Source organism: Colius striatus, chromosome 1 (genome assembly GCF_028858725.1).
Source record: "Colius striatus isolate bColStr4 chromosome 1, bColStr4.1.hap1, whole genome shotgun sequence".
NCBI classification, from domain to species: domain Eukaryota; kingdom Metazoa; phylum Chordata; class Aves; order Coliiformes; family Coliidae; genus Colius; species Colius striatus.
This window is the reverse complement of record NC_084759.1, coordinates 28,910,937-28,932,873: the sequence shown is the minus strand read 5'-3', so window position 1 is coordinate 28,932,873 and position 21,937 is coordinate 28,910,937. Positions and strand designations below refer to the sequence as shown.

The window sequence follows — 21,937 nt, the reverse complement described above, 5'->3', positions numbered from 1 at the left end:
TCACATGAAAAAAAATTTTGGGGGAGGCAGATCATTCATCCAGTTCACCACACAGTCACTTCAGTAACGGCACTGGCGTGAGGAACAACTGCTTGGGCCTGGAAAGCAGGTGCCTCTCTTTCAAGACCAATGTGGATGTGTGCTGGTTTAAATATAGTTTTAGCTGTTTACCTACAGAAGTACTGTCAGATTAAATTATTAAGAAAGCTTACAAGAGCATCTTGCAAGCTTTTCAACATACTTGTGCAGCAGATGCATTTTTCCTTTCTCATTCTTGGTTTATTTTCTTCAGTGGATGTCTGTTCACTGTCAAACTCAGAGACATTGGCCCACATTTACTTGATAACCTATGCAAAACCCAAGTGCATGCCAATACCCTAAAAAAAAATCCAAAGTGAAACTGAACAGATCCAGTCAACAAAATGTCTTTTATTTTCATATAGAATTCATGTTAATGACTGCAAATGTAATAAGAAAAATTAAACAATGCAAACATTTGTATAAAAGCATATTTCAAAGCCAGACCCCAAAACCCTGCTATTTTAAAGTCCTGTAAAACTTCACACTCATGTGATCAACACAAAGGTAGAAAGGGAAAATCACCTACTGACAAGAACTACAGTTGTTTGTGCAAAGTACACGTTTTTATATTCTTCATAATTCTCTTGTATTTCTAAGAAACTGTATCCTGCTACCATTCTAACAATCACCATGACTCAGTATTTTTGGTATTAAAAAAGATATGACTAGAACAACAGTGCACCACCCTCAGACTCGTCTGTAAATCATTTTTGGTATAAAGTACGGGAAAATGGTGCAAACAGACAGCAGACTGTTTTCATTGTTCAGATAATCAGTCTAGTGGTGTTTTAATACACTGGACGAGAATAAGCTTAGTGGGTGAGGAGGAGGCTTTTCAAAGAGAGTCATCTTAAAATGTAAATAAGGAAGTGACTTGTTTAATCTGGATATCAGGATGCCCCTCGTGTACTGGAGGACAGATATAAATGAATGAGCTTGGTTTACAAAAAGCCAGCTTGGTAGTTAGCCCAAGATTGCTATTTTTTTTTAATTCACTAATTCAGGGTGTGGGCTGACATTACAACTAAGCAACACAGCCAACTACTGCCAAAGGGCGGCCGCCTTGCTTCTAGCACACCCCATCATACATTCCTTACATTTCCTTCATACACACACTGGGACAAAGTAGTGATTAATCTTCAGCCAGTTTGGCCCTGTAACCCTCACAAGTAAATATAAACAGCTGTACACTAGTATTTTAAAACCTTACAAAAAGAACTACTGAAAGTCCTGCAAAGGAATACTGCTTCATATTTCTGTTGTGATCAGGAAGCTGGGGAAGACGAAAAATCTGACAGTTGTTTGTAAGGAATAGGAAAGCTTTTATCTCATATTCTACATATTTCTGTAAATTTTAAAAAAAAGTTAAAATGATGGTAAACATTTGGTAGCACAAATTTTGATTTCATCTTTATCAATCAGAAACTATTTTTCTGCCTCTGGAGCTCTCCTTAAGTTTATAGTTTCTTTTAAAATAACTTCAAAATGACTCTCCAGATTCTTCACCCAGCAGAAACTTTGGGCTAACCAAAGAAGGGACTTCTGAACAGATCTGCAGCCAAAGACTAATTGGTACCCTGATCTCCAAGACTTGGAGTTAAATCTTGTTTGCTTTTCACAGAATCACAGAATGGTCGGGGTTGGAAGTGACTTCTAGAGATCATCTAGTCAATCTCCTTGTAAAGCGGGTTCACCTAGATCAGGTCACACAGGAACGTGTCCAAGTTGGTTTGGAAACCTCCAGAGAAGGAGACTCCACAACTCTAGGGGCAGCCTGTGCCAGGGCTCCCTTACCCTCACAACAATGGAGTTTCTCCTCATGCTCAAGTGGAACTTCCTGTGTTCCAGCTTGTGCCCATTACCCCTTTGTCCAGTTGCTGGGCGCAACAGAAAAAAGTCACCGCATCCTCTTGATATCCACTCTTTAGGTACTTATGTTACATACTTATATGTGTTGATGAGGTCCCCCCTCAGTCTTCTCTAGACTAAACCATCCCAGTTCCCACAGCCTTTCCTCGTAAGATGCTCCAGTCCTCTGATCCTCTTGGTAGCCCTGCCCTGGACTCTCTCCAGAGGTTCCTCATCTCTCCCTCATTTGCATAAGTGCTTTTTCAATCTTAGTGACCTCCTCACTAGTCCATTTGCACTCAGACGTCTAAAGAAGCCCAAACAAACAGCAGTACAAAACATAAAGCCATTTCGCCGTGCAGGCAGTCCCTCTCCCACTTGCGAGCCTGCCTGGGAAGCTTATTGCTTTCCTCACAAGTGACAGCTGTTGCGCTCCTACTGTCGTCAGCCACGCCGCGAAGAGTCGTCAAATACCAGCTCCTGCGTCCCTCAACCTTCTGCCTGCGATGGTGTGGAAGGGGAGGGAGGTGCGCCGGGCGGCCCCGCGGCTCAGCTGAGGGAGGCAGGCAGGAGGAGACAGGAGTCCATGGCGCCACGGCCCAGCCGACCTCTCCGTTAGCCCCGCGCGTAACCCAGCAGTGACGCCAGCACGCCTGCGACGCGCATGAGCACCTTCCTCACGCCATACACACACCCCCTGCCCACCCCCCGACCAGGGGCAACGGCCTCCCAAAATCACCTGCGCTGCGGGCACGGAGCCCGCCCCAGCGCCCACGGCTGTCATGGGTGAGGCGGCGCAGCGCCCGCGCCCCGGCGTCGGAGTGGGGGTGGTGGTCACCAGCCCCGCGCACCCGAACTGCGTCCTCCTGGGCAAGAGGAAAGGCCCGCTGGGGGCCGGCACCTACCAGCTCCCCGGAGGCCACCTGGAGTTCGGGTAAGAGCCCGGAACCCCCCCACCCTTCCCCACCCGCAGCCCGGGACGGCGCACGCCGGCGGCTCGGAGAGCCGGCCCCGGCTGCCCGGCCCTCGCTTTCCCTCGCCTGAAGCGGCCGCGCGTTGCCCCTCCCGCAGGGAGAGCTTGGCGGAGTGCGCCGCGCGCGAGACGCTGGAGGAGGCGGCGCTGCGGCTGCGCAACGTGCGCTTCGCCTCGGCCGTCAACTCGGTGTGCGCGGCCGCGCGCTACCACTACGTCACCGTGCTCATGAAGGGCGAGGCGGAGCCGGGGGCGGAGCCGCGCAACCGCGAGCCCGACAAGAACGAGGGTGAGGCGCGGCGGGCACGCACCGCGGGTCGCACCAAAACACACCGCGATGTAGCTTGCTTTATTTTACATTTCTCGTTGCTACCACGCGCTGTCACTTACGAGAACTTGGGTGTCCATCCAAAGATGATGAGGGGACTGGGACATCTCTCTCTTACGAGAAAAAGCTGAGAGATCCGGGGCTGTTTAGCCCAGAGAAGAGGGGGAGCATCTTGCCGACACTTGTAACACCTAAAGGGTGGATGTCAAAGAAGGTGGGGTGAGTCTTTTTTCTGTAGCGCCCAGCGACAGGACAAGGGGTAACAGGCACGAGCTGGAACGCAGGAAGTTCCACTTGAACATGAGGAGAAACTTCTTTCCTTTGAGGGAGTCCTGGCACAGGCTGCCCAGGGAGGTTGTGGAGTTTTCCATACCTGCCTGGACACATTCCTGTGTGACCTGATCTAGGTGGGTTGGGCTAGATGATCTCTAGAGGTCCTTTCCACCCCCTACCATTCTGTGATGAGTTCAAGGAATGGCTACTGGTGCATTTATTCTGCGGATCTGAGGAAAGGCTCATGGTTAAGACATAACAGGAAGAAAGCAAAAATGTTAAAATAACCGTGTATGCAACAGAGAACTCATTGCATTGGTAACTCCTGACCAGTCCACGCAGACTTGCAGAGACACAATTGTTGCATGAATAATTATATACTCTGGCTTTTTTCTTTTTCTGCTTTTCCTACAGGTTGGGAATGGGTTAAATGGGATGAATTTCCTCCTGCAGATCAGCTGTTCTGGGCTTTACGCTGTTTACGAGAACAAGGTTACAATCCCTTTACAGAAGAGCTCGATCATCTAAAGGGGTACACAGGAAGTCATCAGCTAACGTAAAAATTAATTTCATGTTACAAAACAGAGGACAGACTTGCTTGGGTGGTGTAAAAAAGGAAAGAATATGTCATACTCACTCACCCATGTGAAAATATTATCCTTACCAAAGCCAAAAAATTCCCAAATGTTTCAGTGCTTTTACTGTATTTCATATGACTGTTGTCCCTTATTCCAAAAGTATTTCTAGCTCTAGTAATTAACAAAGTTTTCCAGAAGACTGTCTGTTACCCTGCAGACAGTAGACCATACTTGAAAATCAGGCTATTATAAACACAAAAGGTTGCAGTGGCTGGTTGCAGGGAATTAATATCTCCTGACCCTTCTCACTACACTCCTTTCATTATAGAGTCTGTCTACAGCCTCAGTTATGTTAGAATTTATCTCCAGAGGCATTTCAGATTTCTGCAGTTGATCTTAATTCCTTATCATCTTACTAAACACAGTAGTTTAATGGTGAGGTGCCTACAATGTTCTACCAGGCTGACATAAATACCATTGTACAAACCTGTCTCATTTATAAGTGTGGCACTACAGTTGAGTCACATTTTTTGGCTGAAGAGGGTTATCAGTATTAAAAAAAGCACAGATGGCTGTAATTCTATATGGCTACTGAGATGTGATAAAATTTTTAATTTTCAGTTTGGTGTAACTAAATGCTTGAATTGGTAGGGAATGAAATCACAGTAGACCAAGATATATACACACCCAGTGCATTTCTATTTTTCTAGAATCTGTAAACAAATTGAGTCTTTTCCAGCTGTAATCATTAGGACATCAGCAATTAAATTTAGGATATAACTTTAAAGAAATCACTAATTAGCTCCTTTTCTCTTCAGTGTTCTTTAAAAACAGTTTTTGTCTGTTTCCTTTAGATACACCCTTTGTACAAAATATCCTGAGATCTTTCATTGAATAAAAACATAAGAACAATACTGAAAGATTAAAATTGTCTAAAATTATAAATTGACTTGTCAGTTCTTAAAGGAACTTAGATTGAAGGGTTTAAAGCTCTTTCTTACTCTACATATACGTTTTCTTAAATGGAGATGGCTGTGATTAGAAGCAGACAGTGATAGGAGGTGTAAGGATGCTACTGATGATCACAAGCCTCCCACTTAGAATTTAACTTACTAACTATGCACAGTTTCCCTTAGGACAGATATTCTTTCCCTGAAGTGAAGAAAGAAGACAATGTTATAAAAGCAGTTTTGAAATGGGAAATATCACTGAAAATTCCTTTACTACTGTATCCTTGTAGAAAGCAATTTTTTGATCAAAAGCAGATGTTTTCTTCCTGAAAGCAGCTTTCTGTACACTTTCTGTTCAGCTCTCAACAAAGAAGCTGTAGGATGAGTTGACAGATGTTTTGCTCTTCTGTCCCAAATAATAAAAATGTAAGATTAAAATGATTTAGTGCAATTTTGAATTTTAGAAAGCATCTAGCTCCTGATGGGAAAAGAGAGGTAAATGTAAAATGGTTTGTCATGCAATAAATACTTTGTTACTGTTAACAGTTTTATTAATTTTATCTGTTGCATATATCCAGGTAGTTCATGAAATAAAGACACAAACAGTACCTCCATTTATCAGGGATTCTGTAGCCTTTTTAAGTGGACTGATTACATGATTACAGTGCATTACTGCAATCAGCTGTCAGCAGTCCCTAACTTAAATATGAACTAATATGAAGTTACATTTGTTTTGTATGTATCACGCCCTTGTGCTTTCTTTTTCCCCCAGAAACTTTGGTTCTCAGCAGTTTTCAACAGCTGAGTCTCGGTCATTTCAACTAAGCATTGTTGAAACAGCTAACAACTAAACAGTTTAAGCTTCATGGATTGCTAAATTACTTGTAATAGACAGAATTCATCTAAAGTGGCATTATAGTTACCCACCATTGAGAAAAATATTCCTGAGCAGTATATAGTTTGGAGCACTGATGTAAAGAAACTGATGAGGATGCAGCTTATACCCAGAGTCTGATTTTCCGCTGAGCAAACAGTGGGCAGAGCTGTCTTACCTGCTTCTTAGATGTAACACGTTGGCCTCATTTTGTCCTTTACCAGACCAGCAAACAACGCAGAAAGCAAAGCAGCCATTGCTTCTGTTCACTCTTATTTATGTCTGGAAACAATCACCTCTCCCTGCAATATTTCAGTTAGTGAATCACAGGATGCAGCCGTGTAAGAGTTTTGGGTGAACTGTACGTTGCACTTTCTGTGACTACTACTTTGTATTTCATTCCGAGAAAACAATAGCCTTACAAATGAGAAGACAAAGAGTACTGAGCTGTGGCTGTGTCATAAAACATATTGATAGGGAGTGTTTAGGGAAGAAAATGGTAATTTCATAGTAGAAAGCATGAAGAAGCTTCATTTTTTCAGTATTGTTTATGATTCTGATAACACATGTTTAGTAAAAAAATTGTGGGCTAAAAAAGGGGTAGGCAAGGTTAACTAGGATGACATGGCAGGTGTACTGGGATTAACATGAATGAAAGAGGAAATACAGTTCTCTGCTATGATGTGGGAGGGTGAACACCAAAGAGGAAGAGATGATGCTGAATAAAGCTTAATACATATGTATAACTTCAGACTGCAAAATACAGGAGAAATTTTTGAGAACACTGAAAATACTCTCAAAAGGAACAGCTAAGACTAAACCAAATTCCCTGTTTCTCAAACAAAAAACCCCATGGCCCCATATTATGAAATTGAACCTGACCACGTCCTTTTCATTCTGCATCACGATGAGGTTTGTACATATGTTGGTCATATGTGGCAGCATTATTGACAGCAGTGTTTGAAAGAGTGTCTGAGCAAATGAGGAAGCACCCGATTTACCAGGGATCTACAAAATGGAGAACTGGAGAGAATTGTCATCTGTGCTTCAGGAAACCTCATTGCAGGGCAGAAAATTTTAACTACCATGAGCTACAGTTCACAATAGTTTTCTGATTTGATCAGAGGGTTACTTAAGAGAAAAGTAGCTGTCATAAAATGACTCCTTCAGCAAAACAGAACAAAGAAAGGGAAGCCACAGCAAGTGCCTTAAAGGAATGTTGTAGCTGAGGCAGGAAGTGCAACTGCTGAAGTAAATAAATTAGCAGGTTCAAAGAACACAAGAATTTACAGATCACAAGAATAAAAACCAAATCTCTAAGCACTTCAAGCTGAAAGGAGCTGAACCTGCAGCACACCCTAAAGCACGTCATATCCAGGGTCTCAGGATGTTTAACTGAAGTATTGGTGAAGCCCTGCCAATGGGTCTGCCCACCTGTTTGTGTACCTGATAAAGCTCAGCTGAAAAGAAAATATTTTCAGTTCCTAGCTCCTCAGCTTCTAATACTGACTTGGCATTTTGAACAGGGGAAAATGGAGTACAAGCTTCTCAAAATCAGAATTCAACCACTTAGTGAGATAAAATGTGCAGAGTATTGAAGATACAAAATAACTTACACGAGATTTAAGTTTGCAAAATGAAACAAACTTACATCAAAGCTGAATTTATTTATGACAAATCATTATATATTACAATAATTACAAAGTTTTTACAGCTTATTGCCCTACTTTTGTTCTTGGCACACAGATGATCAAGAACATGGATTTAGGCAGTAACAAAGAAGGTATTAAAATTACAAATTTCATGTCTCATTTCTGTGCCATAGAAAAGGCTATCACCAAAAGAGTAAAGTTACTAACAAACATACAAGGAGATTCTCCTTACAACTTTTTTCCCAGGAACTTTTGTCATCTATAGTAAATATATTTATACACAGACACAGACACACACACACACACACACACAGGGGCCTCTTGCAAACATACACATTCACACGTCTACATAACCACTGGAAATTCATCGTCTCTCCTCCAACAGAAAGCTCCCAGTCATTTTAACAAAAAATGGAAAAAAAAAATCTAAAATCCATGGTTTTAACTTAGTCACCCTATTTCTGAGCCAGCTGTTATCTTCTCCCTACACAGGGCCACCACTGTAACAGAGGTATTGCAGTTTGTGATGAACAGCATCCAACCTACCTTCACCACAGGAAAGGTCTACTAGGGATACTGTCCCTCTTGTACCTAGTCTGAGTCACTGCTGCTGCTTGAGGAGTCTGTTGACATAACTTCCACATCATCTTCATTCTCTTTATTGTGTCCTGGAGGCTCCAACATGAAGTCATTACTATGATTAGGAGGTAGCATGTTCATTGACATATCACTTGACTGCCAAGGGTACTGCGGAGCGAGCACATCTGGAAAGAAGGAGCATACTCACTGAACTATCAGGCTTTCTATATTGACAAATTCAACATGACAGCTCAACCAGAACTCCAATTTAAAATGAACACAAATCTTAAAATCCTTCCTGAATGTCAGACAGATGAAACCCTCTGCTAACAGCTAGGAAACATCTCACGGTGGAGCCACTCTATCACTGCAAAAGCCTACTCTGCCAGAGAGGCCCATTCATGTGGTTCTTGATCTCTCATCACTCCAACACAGAATATATTGATACAGAGCTTTTTCACTTTCAAAGCTGAAAGTGAACTGACTTGGCATTCACAACCACTGGCACTAATGAAAATGCTCACGCTCTGTCAGTCTGTAAAAGTAGATGAAAATAAGATTTAAAGAAAGGAAAAACATTAAGGCAGACCAGAGAAATTCAGAATGGAATGTTTTATCCAAATTGGGCTGAAGCACTTCAGTTATCATTTTTCTCATGGCAAATATGGTGCATGAAGTGCAAAGAAGAGTGTTCTACTACAAAACCAGCACCACAGAGATACTTGAGAGGTGGTATTGCCCCAGTGTGCCAGCCAGACTGGCCTCTGTTGCCTCTTGACTTCTCTCAGCTCTCACTGTTTCTTCTCTTTTACTTCCAAAGCCATCCCATACTGCGTTCCCTGCCAACCTACCCTCCCACCCACAACACCTCCTAATCCCTCCCTTCCTTGCCCCGAAAATGGCTCCCATTTCAAAGCTACAGTACGCATGTATATGCAATTTCTGCTCCCTTCCTCTTCATTTATACTCCTACTGTTGTGCGTCAGTTGTTCTCCACTTATTACCAGGCACTGTAGCTAAGTCTTTCCCACATGAAACCAGCTATCTCCCACATACAGTGAGCATTAAATACAATTAGTCAGAGTCAGAAGTGAACAAAGAGTGAGATTTTTGAGTACAGAAAGAGAGGGCACTGTCTAAGCAGGGGATAATATATGGTAGACTTTCACTCGGGCACTGCCTACCTCAGAAAGGCAGACTCCACACACGTAGTAGCTTCTGATGTTTAACTCTACAGACACCTGAGACCTCACATATGAGGTAAAGCCACAGTCCCCTAATAACAGATGCACTATCTAGCTGTACAAACCAAACCCACCAGCAGATGTGAGGACATAAGGCAACCTTTATGCTGATTTTGTGCCAACTTTAGGAAGATCAACAGTAGTATCAGGTGGTCACATCCCAGACGTGAAGTTAACCAACTTTATTTGAACCACCTAAGAATGTAACCCAGTGTTGTACTTACATCCTGTGCCATGCTTCAATGCTACAACTATTCCACTATTAAACCTGCATGAATGTGTGTGCTAAGCAGCCCAGTGGCTGGCTTGCAGACTCAGAAACTGGACGTCACACTGTATAAGTCTCTAAAAGGACTAGATTCCACAGTTAGAATTCCCGGGACATGCCTCCACACACCAACAGATTCAGGATCCCTACATAAATGCCAGGACAGACCTCTGCTTTCTTTTAATGAAGTTTTGATGTTTCCCTCTTACCTGGCTATCTAGCGATTAGAGGATTTCCCCTAACATAGGAGACTCAGATTCAATTAACAACTTTACTTAAGTTACAATCACATATTTTTCAGCTTCTCAAGAGTCCTAAGAGTGGGCTTTCAGTCCTTCAAAGACAGCACTCAGAAGAAGCAAGTCTGAGTCCCCTAAACAGAGGAGACAGCCAGAATGGGCTCTACCAAAACTCAGGCAAATAAATACTCAGACCCCATGAGGAAGATAACACCTTAACATCTCTCTCCTTCAACCATACTTCAAAGGAATAGAAAAGATCCTCATCATCCTCATAATTTCCCCAACCCATTTCATCCAAGGCCAGAGATTTAGAAAGCAAGATGATGCAGAATTTCAAGTCACTTTCTGAAAGGTGACAATAGGATTAGACAAATGATTAGACACAAAATCCAAGTTTACTATTTTGCCACTGGAGTCATGATACAGGGGTGGGTTTAATATATCCCGTATCTGAAAAAAGAGCTTTCCATAACACCTGCAAGTGGCTTATCAGACAGGTTACAGATCTCCTATGAATCCAAACTAAGAATTTTTCCACAGTTTAGTCTAGCCATGGTAGCTCAATGCTGCACTGGTACAGAACTACTGAATTCTTGATTCAGTCACTGAACTTCACTGCTAAATTCTATTTTAGCATGAATGAAGGAATCCCACTGAAGTCTATGGAAGCATCCATTTCACTTAGCAATTAAAGGATTAAAGCTCAATTCCTACACCTCACCAGCTGTCCTTTCCAATATTGCTTCAATCCAAAATTTCTAAGCAAACAGTCTTGCTATATAGAGCATAGGTTTAAAGTAGGGAATTACAATCAACTTCTTCTCTTTCAAATACAGCTTTCACAATTTCATACTTTATGTCATTACTGTTAAGAAAAGTTTGCTTTCAAAATGCTTCTATTTGATTCATTTAATTTACAGCAATTTCAATAAGTGAATTGAACGGTAACTAAGTGAGTTTTGCTTATATTGACTTAGTTGTTGTGTCTGCAGTATGATTTAGCAGGAAATAAAATTAAACTATGCAGTTTTGTTTACTTACTACATTTTCATTGCTAGGGACTGACATTTACCCATCATTTTCATTATTTTAACTCTGATTTGCCTTTGCTAAGTGAAATGATAATAGCTATGACTGTACAAGGAATAAAGAAAAGCAAAGCACAAAGTTTCTCTTACCTGGCAGCCTGCCTGCTGCAAGTGCATCACCTGGTAAGTGTCCATTAACTCCATTGGTGGACGGGTTATTCATCTGGCCCAAGAGACCACTCCTCATTTCCAGATCTGTAGGATATGGCCTACGTGGGTCCCCTGTAAGAAAAAACAGCAAAGGAATGTTTTAAATATTTAATCATTATCTTGCAAATATTAACCTTTTCTTTAGTGCCTAGTTTCTCAACAACAGCAACAATAAAATCGTACTCAATTGCTTGGATCTGCCATGAGCATCACACATGTTTTGTTAAAATCCATGTCCATATCTTTCACTTACTTTGTTCATTCAAACTTGTCAGAAAAAGCACATAAAACACCAAAACTAAACTCTCAACGTGTTTAGAAGATCTCTTTGCTCTCTCTGCTACTTCAGAGCTAAACAGTAAGGATAGGAATTGGGAAAAAAGCCAAACAAAACAGAACCCAAGACACATCCTCATTTTGGACAAGGAGGATAGTTCCCAAAATTGAAACCCAACATAACAAAAGTATTGCTTCTGACTCCACTAATTACTAACATCCTCTGAAAAAAATATTCTAAGGGCCAGGAGGGAACACAACCAAGTTCATGGAAAAGTCTTTAACATACTTAGTTCTAACATAATTAGAGTCAACATTGAGGGGGGAAAAAAGCAAATAAAGCAGAGCAGAGGAGGCCAGCAAGTTAATGGAAGCATACAGTTTCACAGCATTTTGAAAAGGGTTTTGGATATGCATTTTTGTTGAAAATATTAGCTATTAACAGTTGAATCTATTAAACCTCACTGTACTAAAAGCATTATACGACTAGATACTGAGCATGCTTTGTAATAATAATAAACACATCTATTGTCATAACCATGTTACCTGGTACCCACGTCAGAGGGGCACAAACAGCATTGCTAGCACTGATCCTATGGGCGTACTTAATAATTTCTTCAGAGGAAATGGCACCTAGAAGAATGGAAAAGAAATTACTCATAGTGTTTTCAAGAGACTGCATCCTCAATTATTTCACAATATTGGACACTAGTATCTCAAACGTTAGGAATGTAATTTTGTCAAACATTTAAGAGTATTAAGAGCATGCTACAAATGCAATGACCGCTTAGACTATGCAAGGCTAAGCTTTGCAATGAACTGATTTTATGGCCACAAGTTCAGTACACATTCAGTGTTAACAGTTCTTCAACTTTGTGAAAGAAAAACAAACTCCAACCTCTTTAAGCAGTGTACTTGACAAGCACAGTTTGCAAGAAAACTTCAGCACCTGCTTTATTATTTCTTTGTTTATTAATTGTAAGGCATACATGTAGCAGTCCTTCTAAGTACATGTCTGTACTACAGTAATAAAAACTTTATGGAATTCCTTGATGCTTTGGATGAGAGGTATGAGAGATATAAAATGATAAGACACTGTAAAAAAAAAAAACACTAAGAAAATGCCTCCCACAAAAAAAAGTACCTCAGTTTAGCCTGGTAAGTGCCACAGAGTGGCAGGAATTGCTACAACTCCATACCACTATAACCAGCTACTAATTCTTTTAAATACAATGCACATGAACACAAACATTCTCCCCTTCCTCAGTACAGCTACTAAGGCAATTAGCCAAGACATTTAGGTAATCAGTTATGTTACTATCTGTCCAAGCAGAGTGCTGACACACTTGAATTAAAGTTTAATATGATGGTGTGTTTATAACTAAAATAATTAATTCCTGCCTTTATTCTGAGGGAATGATTATAGGTTCATAATGAAATCAAAATTAGGTTTTGCACAAAGCATCCAAAATCTGTGATAGTAGAATTAAAATAAATACAATAACCCTAACCTGAGCTTACTAACAACTTTCTTTACAACTGCATTTACGTAGCATGTACAATTGTGGATACTCACCTTTTCTTGCCTTTTCAATTGATTTCAGCTTTTCCTTTGCTTGATAAACAGCTGTTGCCTAGATGTAAAAAAACAAACTGAATCAAACCTTCAATGCATCTTTAATTTATAAACTTCCACATGAAGTTGGCTCTGTGAATAAACCCTTGCATTTTACAGAATGATAGGGGTGTAAAGGGATCTCTAAAGATCATGCAAGTCCAACTCCCCTGCTAAAGCAGGTTCACCTAGATCAGGTCACTCCTGGACGTGTCCAGGCAGGTTTTGAAAACCTCCAGAGAAGAAGACTCCACACCCTCCCTGGGCAGACTGTGCCAGGGCTCCCTCACAGGAAAGAAGTTTTTCCTTAAGTTTAAGTGGAACTTTTTGTGCTCCAGCTTTTGTCCATTACCCTAGTTTAATTGCATTTTGAAAGATAAACAATTCAGTGAATATTTTCAAAATATACAGAAATAAAGTATGGAAGAAAGTTAACATTATAGACCAAAAATGAATATCATGGCAACTCAACAGTATTTGACTGCCAAAAAAACACCCAAACCTCTAAGCTCTTGCAAAGTTTTAAATATTTTAAATCTTCTCAAACTAACACAGCACTACTTATCTCCAGAACCACCTTTTTTCACAAGTAGATGCTCAAAGCAAACACACCATTATGAACTCACCAGTATGTGCTCTGCTTCTTTTAGTTGTTTCTGCAGCTGCTGAATATCATTATCTCTCTTTTCTACTACTTTTTCTAAAAGCTGCATTTCATGATGGATTTTCCCCTGATCAATTGCCAACTTCATTAGCTCTTGAAACTCTCCATCTCTCTGAATCAGCAGTTCCAGGATCTATTGAACAAGAGTTTTGTAAAACTTTTAATTTACCTAGAGTAACAATAAAACCTCTATCATGCTACAAAGAAGAGCACCTGACATCCACAGGAGTGTTCCTGCTTGTATGAAAAATAAACCAAAATTTCTTCCTCTGTTTGCAGAAACAGCCTATGAAGCATGCAACAAGTTAACAAACAAACAACCAACATTAGGGCCAAGAATGCCTTTGTAGTGAGGCCAAAACCTCTTCATCACCATTAGCCTCAGTGTAGGCAAGGACAAAAAAATTAGAAGTAAAGCACAGCACTTACCCAAAGAAATACAGCTTAGAATGTCAGCTTACCTGGCTCTCCTCTCCCGGTTGTGGAAGCTTCTGGTTTCTTGAAATTGCCAAAATTTCAATTAATTCCCTGAAAGGAAAAACTCTGTTTGCCCAATTTTCTAGGGCATTATTTGTAAATCACATCAAATCATCCCAAAATTGCCAGAGTACTGATACCTTTATAAAAATACGAATGGATTTGAGTATTTTTTAGTTCTATAGTACAGAGTTGGCAGCGATTTCTCAACTAAGAGTAATTCTGTGAACAGTCTCATGACTGGAGCAGGTTTCCCTCTTTTGTTCTTTAGGCTCATGAAGTGCTCATGTGTGTTTGTACTCATGAAATGTGCCATGTTCTTGCCAAAATGCATCAGACATAAGCAGAACATGAGAGAATAAACAGCATAATAAAACACACTCATACTCTATATGTCTACCACCTTTGCTTGCAAGAGGGCATGAAAGCTGTCTTCACTATTTTACTTGTCCTTTTTTTTTCCCCCAACAGAGCAAGTTTCACGCTTGGGTTTAGAACAATTAAGTCTACACTTTCAAACACTTGAGTTTGTTATGAAGGTACTTTTACAAGTATTTCCACAATGGTATAGTAGTGGCATATCAAACAGAAAAATACCAAAAAACTAACGACATTCAGGTGCTAAGTTAGAAGTGCTTTTCAAACAAACCTCTTGATCAGGCATCCAGGTACTCATTTATTTTGCCACCATTCTGAAAAGTCATAGTGAACCTTAGAAGGGACTCTCTAAGCAAAAAGACCATGATGCAAAAAAGCATTTTCTGTAAATTCAGTAAACATTTTTGGCTTCCAAGGCCATGGAGGGCAGTTCAATACTATGCATGAGTGTCTTCTATCTGAAGACACTCTCCTTGAAACAATGACAAGGATGTGGGCTTTTTTCCAAAAACACATGTTCTCCAGCAAGTCATACGTCACAATAAAATCCAAGACTGAAAATAAGAGCTTACCAGAAACTACAAGAGCAACTGTCCAATATATTTTCCTTGTCCTACCAGTGGTAATTTATTATAGGTTGAGACACCATCAAACATAATGTGGGCTATTGCTTTAAAAGAGTTTTCCTAAGCTCCTGCTGTCTTTGAGAGGAGAAAAATAATTAGAAAACAGTTTAAGTCCACTGACAGCTGTGCCTCTACAACACAGCAGACAGCTTGGACGAGGGTTATCAGTCCAGCCTCCAGAGCGCAGACTAGCTCTCTGAGCATTTATATCACTCCGAAAACAAGCTCTGTAGCTACTCCGAGTGAGTTTAACATTCCACAGGCAACAGCCATATAGCCACCTACAGATTTCCGACTTCAGCATAATTTTTAGTGACTATTAAAAAGCCTAAAATCGGTGTCTGTGTATTTCACAGGAAATGTAGATGTCCACCAAGAAAGGTAAGTGGATGAATAAAGAAGGTCTCCTGTTGTGAAAATTGGAAATAAAGCGCCGATAACGCTTTCCTAGGCGGGTGTGGGCTGAGGAGCAGCGGGCAGGGCCGTACCACGCCCCCAGGACAGCAGCAGCCCTTCTCCCGCAGGAGCCGGCCCGGGGACTGCAGGAGAGCGGGAGAACGCGTGTAGCCGGGCCGGGCCCTCCTCCCACGCCGCAGCCCAGCGAGGGGCAGGGTCGGGTCCGGCAGCCCAACACCCCGCGAACCGCTTCTCCCGCCTCCCCCGTCGACAGCTCCGTGTAGGGACAGCGCCGACCGCACTCGCTCCGCCTCCGGCGCGCCTCCGCCGCCCGAGGCCGAGGCCGTCCCGTCCGGGAAAGAGCACGCTACCTAGCCAAGAGCTCGAGATCCTCCAGCGCCGCCAGAAGCCGGTCCCGGGTGCTACTCCGCTCCCCACCTCCCCCGGCCGCGGTCGCCGTGGCCGCCGCCATCACGATCCCGAGAGCGGACCCGAGCGAGAACCGGCTCTCGGCGGCGGCGCCAGGCCCGCGCGGGCAGCCGACAGCGCCCCCGGCGGCGGAGGTGCGACGGACGGGCGCCGGTGGGTGGGCGCATGCGCAGGGCGGCCCGGCAGCCCGCTCCCCCCCGCCCCTCGAGCGCCGCCTGCGGCCGGCGGGAAGGGGCTGAGGGGTAACGGCCCCGAGCGCCGCGTGCGGCCGGCGGGAAGGGGCTGAGGGGTAACGGCCCCGAGCGCCGCGTGCGGCCGGCGGGAAGGGGCTGAGGAGTAACGGCCCCCGAGCGCCGCGTGCGGCCGGCGGGAAGGGGCTGAGGGGTAACGGCCCCGAGAGGCGCGTGCGGCCGGCGGGAAGGGGCTGAGGGGTAACGGCCCCGAGAGGCGCGTGCGGCCGGCGGGAAGGGGCTGAGGGGTAACGGCCCCCGAGCGCCGCGTGCGGCCGGCGGGAAGGGGCTGAGGGGTAACGGCCCCGAGCGCCGCGTGCGGCCGGCGGGAAGGGGCTGAGGGGTAACGGCCCCCGAGCGCCGCGTGCGGCCGGCGGGAAGGGGCTGAGGGGTAACGGCCCCGAGCGCCGCGTGCGGCCGGCGGGAAGGGGCTGAGGGGTAACGGCCCCCGAGCGCCGCGTGCGGCCGGCGGGAAGGGGCTGAGGGGTAACGGCCCCGAGCGCCGCGTGCGGCCGGCGGGAAGGGGCTGAGGGGTAACGGCCCCGAGCGCCGCGTGCGGCCGGCGGGAAGGGGATGAGGGGTAACGGCCCCGAGCGCCGCGTGCGGCCGGCGGGAAGGGGCTGAGGGGTAACGGCCCCGAGAGGCGCGGCCGGAAGGGAAGGGCTGAGCGGCCGCGGGGCGGCGGACGGTGCTCGTGAGGGGAAAGCAGGTCACATCTGCGGTGGCGAGGGCGGATGTCTGTGCCTGAAGAGCCCTCTGCCGGAGCTGGGTCGTTCTGCGCCTGTTGGCTCTTTTGGATGCGTTTCCAGTCCTTGGATTTCTACAGAAGAGGCTCAAAATGAGATGCAGATGTACGCTAAAGACACAGAAAACAAACTGCAGGAAAAGGGCTTGCGACTGAATGACGTCTTTATATTTTAACTCCACTTCTGCGGGTCCTGATGTAAAAAAATCCACTGAGGTCCTTTTTTTCAAGTGGAGAAAGAATAACAGCTCCACTAGAAGCTGATGCTGAAGACGTAACAAAACCCAGAGCTTTAAACAGGACAGAGCTGAGAGCGTTTTCCGAGGCAGGCTGTCCCGTCAGCGACAGGACCTCGCTGTGACCTGCCCGACAGGCTGATGCTGCCTGTGCTGACCTGTCAGGCTGTGGAGGCTGAAGGCGGCTTTGCATCCCTTACAGAGGTCTGTCTGCACAGGATGATCAGGGCAGGTAACAGATGCAAATCCTGCCCCTGATCTTGCCAGCAGTCGATCTGTAATTAAAAAATAGTCTCAGGAGTGGGTTTAAATGTTGCTATGTATGGGCTGGGGCTGTAAACAGGCCTGTGGGTGGGGTCACAAGCCAGTGGAATTTTTTATAGTCGTGAAACTTTCAGAGACTGAGAGAGAGGCCAGGGCAGAGGGGCGATGAGGGAGTGAGTGGGAGCAATAATCTGGGGCCAGGGTTTATAACCGAGGCAAGCACTGCCACAGAGCAGCAGGGAGTTCCTGGACCCCTCTTCCTTCTGCTGTCAGAAAGCAGCTGCAAAACCTGCTAGCAAACAGTGATTCTGTTTTGCTGATTTGAGAAAGCACAAGATGAATGGTAGCAGCACTGACTTGTATGATATTTACTCTGATTATCTTTTTATCTTCCACAATAAATATGTCCCTGAGAAATTTACACTAATTAAAAAAAAAGGCAAGATACCCATTAGTGAGTGACTCTTTGCATTGTGGTTTAAATAAACTATTCAGCTTTATGAGATTTGTGATAAAGCAATGAGATCTGGCAACCATGAGAAGATAACTCTGCCAACAGGAGTTATCTAAAATTCATTTACAATATGCAACAACACTCAATGTTCTGATTGTAGATAGTTTGGGGATTCTGTTTAAACTATGTAGCAGATAAAATCTCCTCAACTAGTTCTGCTCTTTAAATAACTTTTGCTTGCTTTTTTTTCTGTATATAATATTTTCCTGATTTTGTTCAAGGAACAAAATGTAATGTAGTGTACCTGAAGTACTTCTATATATTTCAGGGCCACATTTCAGGGTCTCACTACAGCTAAAAGCTTGTGGCATAAAGAGGATGACTGACAGGACAAGGAGTGAATATTGGTTACAGGAGGTTCCTATGGGCTGATCTTTCACAGAATTGTTTAGATTGGAAAAGACCTTTAAGATCATTGAGTCCAACCGTTAACCCAGCACTGCCAGATCTACCACTAAACCATGTCTCTTGGTGTCACATATATATGTCCTCTGAATATCTCCAGGGAGGGTGACCCCTTCATGCCTATTCCCTCCCTTCCTTTTGACAGCAGTGCTTCTCCCACCCAACCAGGCCAATACCACCCTTCTTTTACTGGAGCAGACCCCCTTCTCTCCCCACTTGTCAAACTGCTGTCCTGGCCAATGTGGACATCTGTCTGCTTTCTAATGCCCAGTCCTAATCCTCTCCTTGTCCTGGGGATGCAGCAGTGGCTGGAAAGTGCAGGTCCACAAGCAGAGACTTCTCTTCAATTGATTTGTCTGTTCCAAAATGGGTCTCTAAATGATGATCTGCAGAGCAAACTAATTCCTATAGACAGATCCACGAGCAGCTGAACTGATCACCAATGCTGGGAAGCTGAGCTGATGCTGACTCCTCACTTTCCCAGATTTTCACCCTCCCTTGTCTCCTTGTGCCATGTGCTTCCATGAACCACTTCAAATTGATAACAAGACTGAAAAATATTTAATTTGGTGACATGTGTTCATTTCCTTCTGGGTCAATGAGTGAAACCTAACCTCATCATATGGAACTATGCCTTCAGAGCACGGTTTTGTATTACAAGTGGTTTAGTATGACCGTGGGCTAATGCTGAGAAGTGCATTCTTCTCCATCTCTCTCCAGCCATGTGTTCGATCTCATTCCCTCTTACATGAGGTCCAGTAACTGTGAGACTGCAGAATGAACCAGGTGAGCAATGAGTTCAGTGGAAGACCATTGGTGGGGGTTTATTTTCAGGTGGATTTGTTTTCTATCAGATGAGCTTGTTGAAGCTGTTGACTTCAGGGCTAGCCATTACTAGGTCACTAGACAGAAGAGACTATGTAGCCAAGGGAGGGAAAGAGGGATGCTACTCTTGTTCCTACTTCAGTGAAATTCAGGTCTAGGATTCCTCTGGTGCAGAGCCTTTCCTCCGAGATACTATTACAATTGATGGTATCACAGAGTGGTAAGGATTGGAAGGGACCTCTAAAGATCATCCAGTCCAGCCTCCTGCTAGAGCAGGTTCACCTCGATCAGGTCACACAGGAACGTGTTCAGATGGGTTTTGAAAACCTCCAGAGGAGACACCACACCCTCCCTGGGCAGCCTGTGCCAGGGCTCCCTCACTCTCACAGGAAAGAAGTTTCTCCTCATGTTCAAGTGGAACTTCCCGTGTTCCAACTTCTGCCCATTACCTCTTGTCCTGTCAATGGGAACTACAAAAAAGAGACTCACCCCATCCTCTTGATATCCACCCTTTAGGTGTTTATAAACATTGATGAGGTCCCCTCCCAGTCTTCTCCAGGCTAAACAGCCTCAGGTCTTTCAGCCTTTCATTGTAAGAGAGATGTTCCAATCCTCTCATCATCTTGGTAGTCCTCTGCTGGACTCTCTCCAGAAGTTTCCTGTTTCCAGTTCCTTAACTCCTGCTGTTCCTATTTTACTTTTCGTGAACTAGAGGATTACTTTGGGACTTGGAAGTTGAGCTGGAGAGAACTTTCTCAGGCTACAGTGCTTGTTAGCTGTCTTCTTATTTATATGTTCCAAGCAGTAAACATCAAGTGTTCAGTTGGTCCGTGTTTGGTCTACCACACCTTAAAATAATATTTCAAAATACTGACTACAGAGGACACCTCACTCCTGAAGGCTCTCAGGTATCAGACCACCTGTAATAAGACATTGCTAACAGTACAAATAAAAAGCCAAGTGGATAAGCAAGGATAGCAAATAGGAAAAAGGACAGGACAAATATTCATTTCCACTTCCTGTAGATAATTAAAAAGAAAATCCTTTCTGTTAAATATCAACTGAAATAGAAATCAGACATTTTGAGCACTGTTTGGAAGGATGTCACAGCTGTACTTTGGCCTGTGGAGCTGAGAATAGTCATCCCTTATTTGTCAAGCTGCCTTTACACCATTAATATTTCTAAATGCCTCTAATAACTCATCCATTCCTTATTGCTATTTAAAAAGAAATCTTTTCTGTTTCCTTGCTCACATTGGATAGCAATTTTAGATGGATGAGATGAGAAAAAAAAAGGCAGTTTTGCTTAGCCGATGTGATTTTGGAATAGGTTAAAGATGAGGTAAAAATAGATAATACTATGAGCCAAAGCTCTCTCTTTTTTTTGTCAGGAGTGTGAAATGCTAGTACATATGGTGAAAACCAGAGTTTGGTACGCCATTCCAGACTGTTCTAGCACAAATTTAGCTCTGCATTGAGCTATATTAAACCATAGTTATCCTGATTTCTGACGGTGTAAATTTGGGCATAGAGCCCTCGAGACAGTAAGTCACCCATGCAGAAATCAGTTGTGGCTTTCAGTCTGCTGAAGGGCTTGTTGGGACCCACGCTGCCTAGGAAGTAGGAGGTGTTGAGTGGAAGAGGGAATCAAAATTGGCCCTGGATAGCGAGGGGAGATAAAAAAAAAGAAAAAGAAAAAATAAAGAAAAAGAATGTCCTTTGAAAAGGGAAAGCTTGTTTGACAGCTTAGCCACTAGAGATATTCACAATGCTGCCAAGTGTTCCCAGGAATAAAGGAAAATCTGGGGGCAATTAAAGATGAGATCTTTTGCCTTACCAAGCTAAAAAGTTAACATTGACTCCTTCATAAAATAAACCATCCAATTAGGGATAATGAGACTCCTGGGGTAATCCCACAACACATATTAATTTTGAGTCTTCATTAAGTTAAACTTGTTTATTTGGAAAAAAAAAAAATTATTTTCCATGCAGCTCCTGCTATAACCTGTTTACCAAACACTACTGGGACACCCACACAAGCCTCTGCAGAAGCCAGGCTGAAATCTAGAGTTGTTTACTTCCCCTCACAAAAAATTCCAAGGGCAGAGATGACAGCAGCAGTCCCTGCTCTCCCACACACTAAACTCCAGCTAGGCTGACAGGAGTTGTAATTTATTTAGGATGAATCTCTTCCCACACTTCCCTAATCCTTTTATTGTGCCCCATTACCTGCTAAAGATAAAGCTGTCCTGTCTTCCCGTTTAGACTAGGTCACCTGTCTTTTAACTGGCTGAGTTGATCTCTTTTCCAAGATGCTACATGGATTTTCACCCGCTTCACAGTAATGCAACTTCCAGACGGGTTTTCAAATACCTACAACTGACATCAACTTCTGCCCATGAGATTCAGAAAGAGCAGAATGGCAGCCAGAAAGAGAGGTAGCTGTCTTCAGTTAGCCATGAGGGCCAAGTTCTAAGGTGAACATAAAAACAAAGGTTTATTTAGAAATCTAGAAGAGCAGAAATGGAAAAAAATCTCAACCAAAAATGTGATTTCTTTCCCGGCAGTTGGAGATGGGTAGAGGTAAAACTCCTTGTGAAAGATGAGTCCTGGGAGAAGTGAGGCAAGCTTTTATTGGCAGCTGAGAAAACAGTATGAGAAACTCTTCCAGAAGCAATTAAAGAATGGCTTGTACTCAGCAGCCAAGTAGGATCCCATGGGAGATTCTG

At 43.6% G+C, this 21,937-nt stretch overlaps 2 protein-coding genes across 3 annotated transcripts; one reads left to right on the top strand and one right to left on the bottom strand.

Moving 5' to 3' along the window:
- The first annotated feature begins 2,510 nt into the window (after positions 1–2,510).
- NUDT15 (nudix hydrolase 15) lies at positions 2,511–5,009 on the top strand. 2 transcript variants are annotated; one of them, XR_009818595.1, is made up of 3 exons: positions 2,511–2,863; positions 3,001–3,444; positions 3,918–3,997. XR_009818595.1 is itself a non-coding variant. In XM_061994737.1 (3 exons), the coding sequence occupies exons 1-3, from the start codon at positions 2,712–2,714 to the stop codon at positions 4,061–4,063; spliced, it is 489 nt and encodes a 162-aa protein (XP_061850721.1). In that variant the 5' UTR covers positions 2,511–2,711; the 3' UTR covers positions 4,064–5,009. The 2 variants fall into 2 exon arrangements, 1 of the variants encoding a protein (XP_061850721.1); XM_061994737.1 differs by having other exon boundaries at positions 3,001–3,191; positions 3,918–5,009.
- Positions 5,010–7,552: 2,543 nt separating this feature from the next.
- On the bottom strand, positions 7,553–16,106 carry MED4 (mediator complex subunit 4). The gene is made up of 7 exons (XM_061994718.1): positions 15,932–16,106; positions 14,145–14,211; positions 13,646–13,816; positions 12,981–13,038; positions 11,951–12,037; positions 11,069–11,200; positions 7,553–8,321 (listed from the first exon to the last, which is right to left on the bottom strand). Exons 1-7 carry the CDS (start codon positions 16,030–16,032, stop codon positions 8,149–8,151), a joined length of 789 nt encoding a protein of 262 aa, XP_061850702.1. The 5' UTR covers positions 16,033–16,106; the 3' UTR covers positions 7,553–8,148.
- Between the last annotated feature and the right edge of the window lie 5,831 nt (positions 16,107–21,937).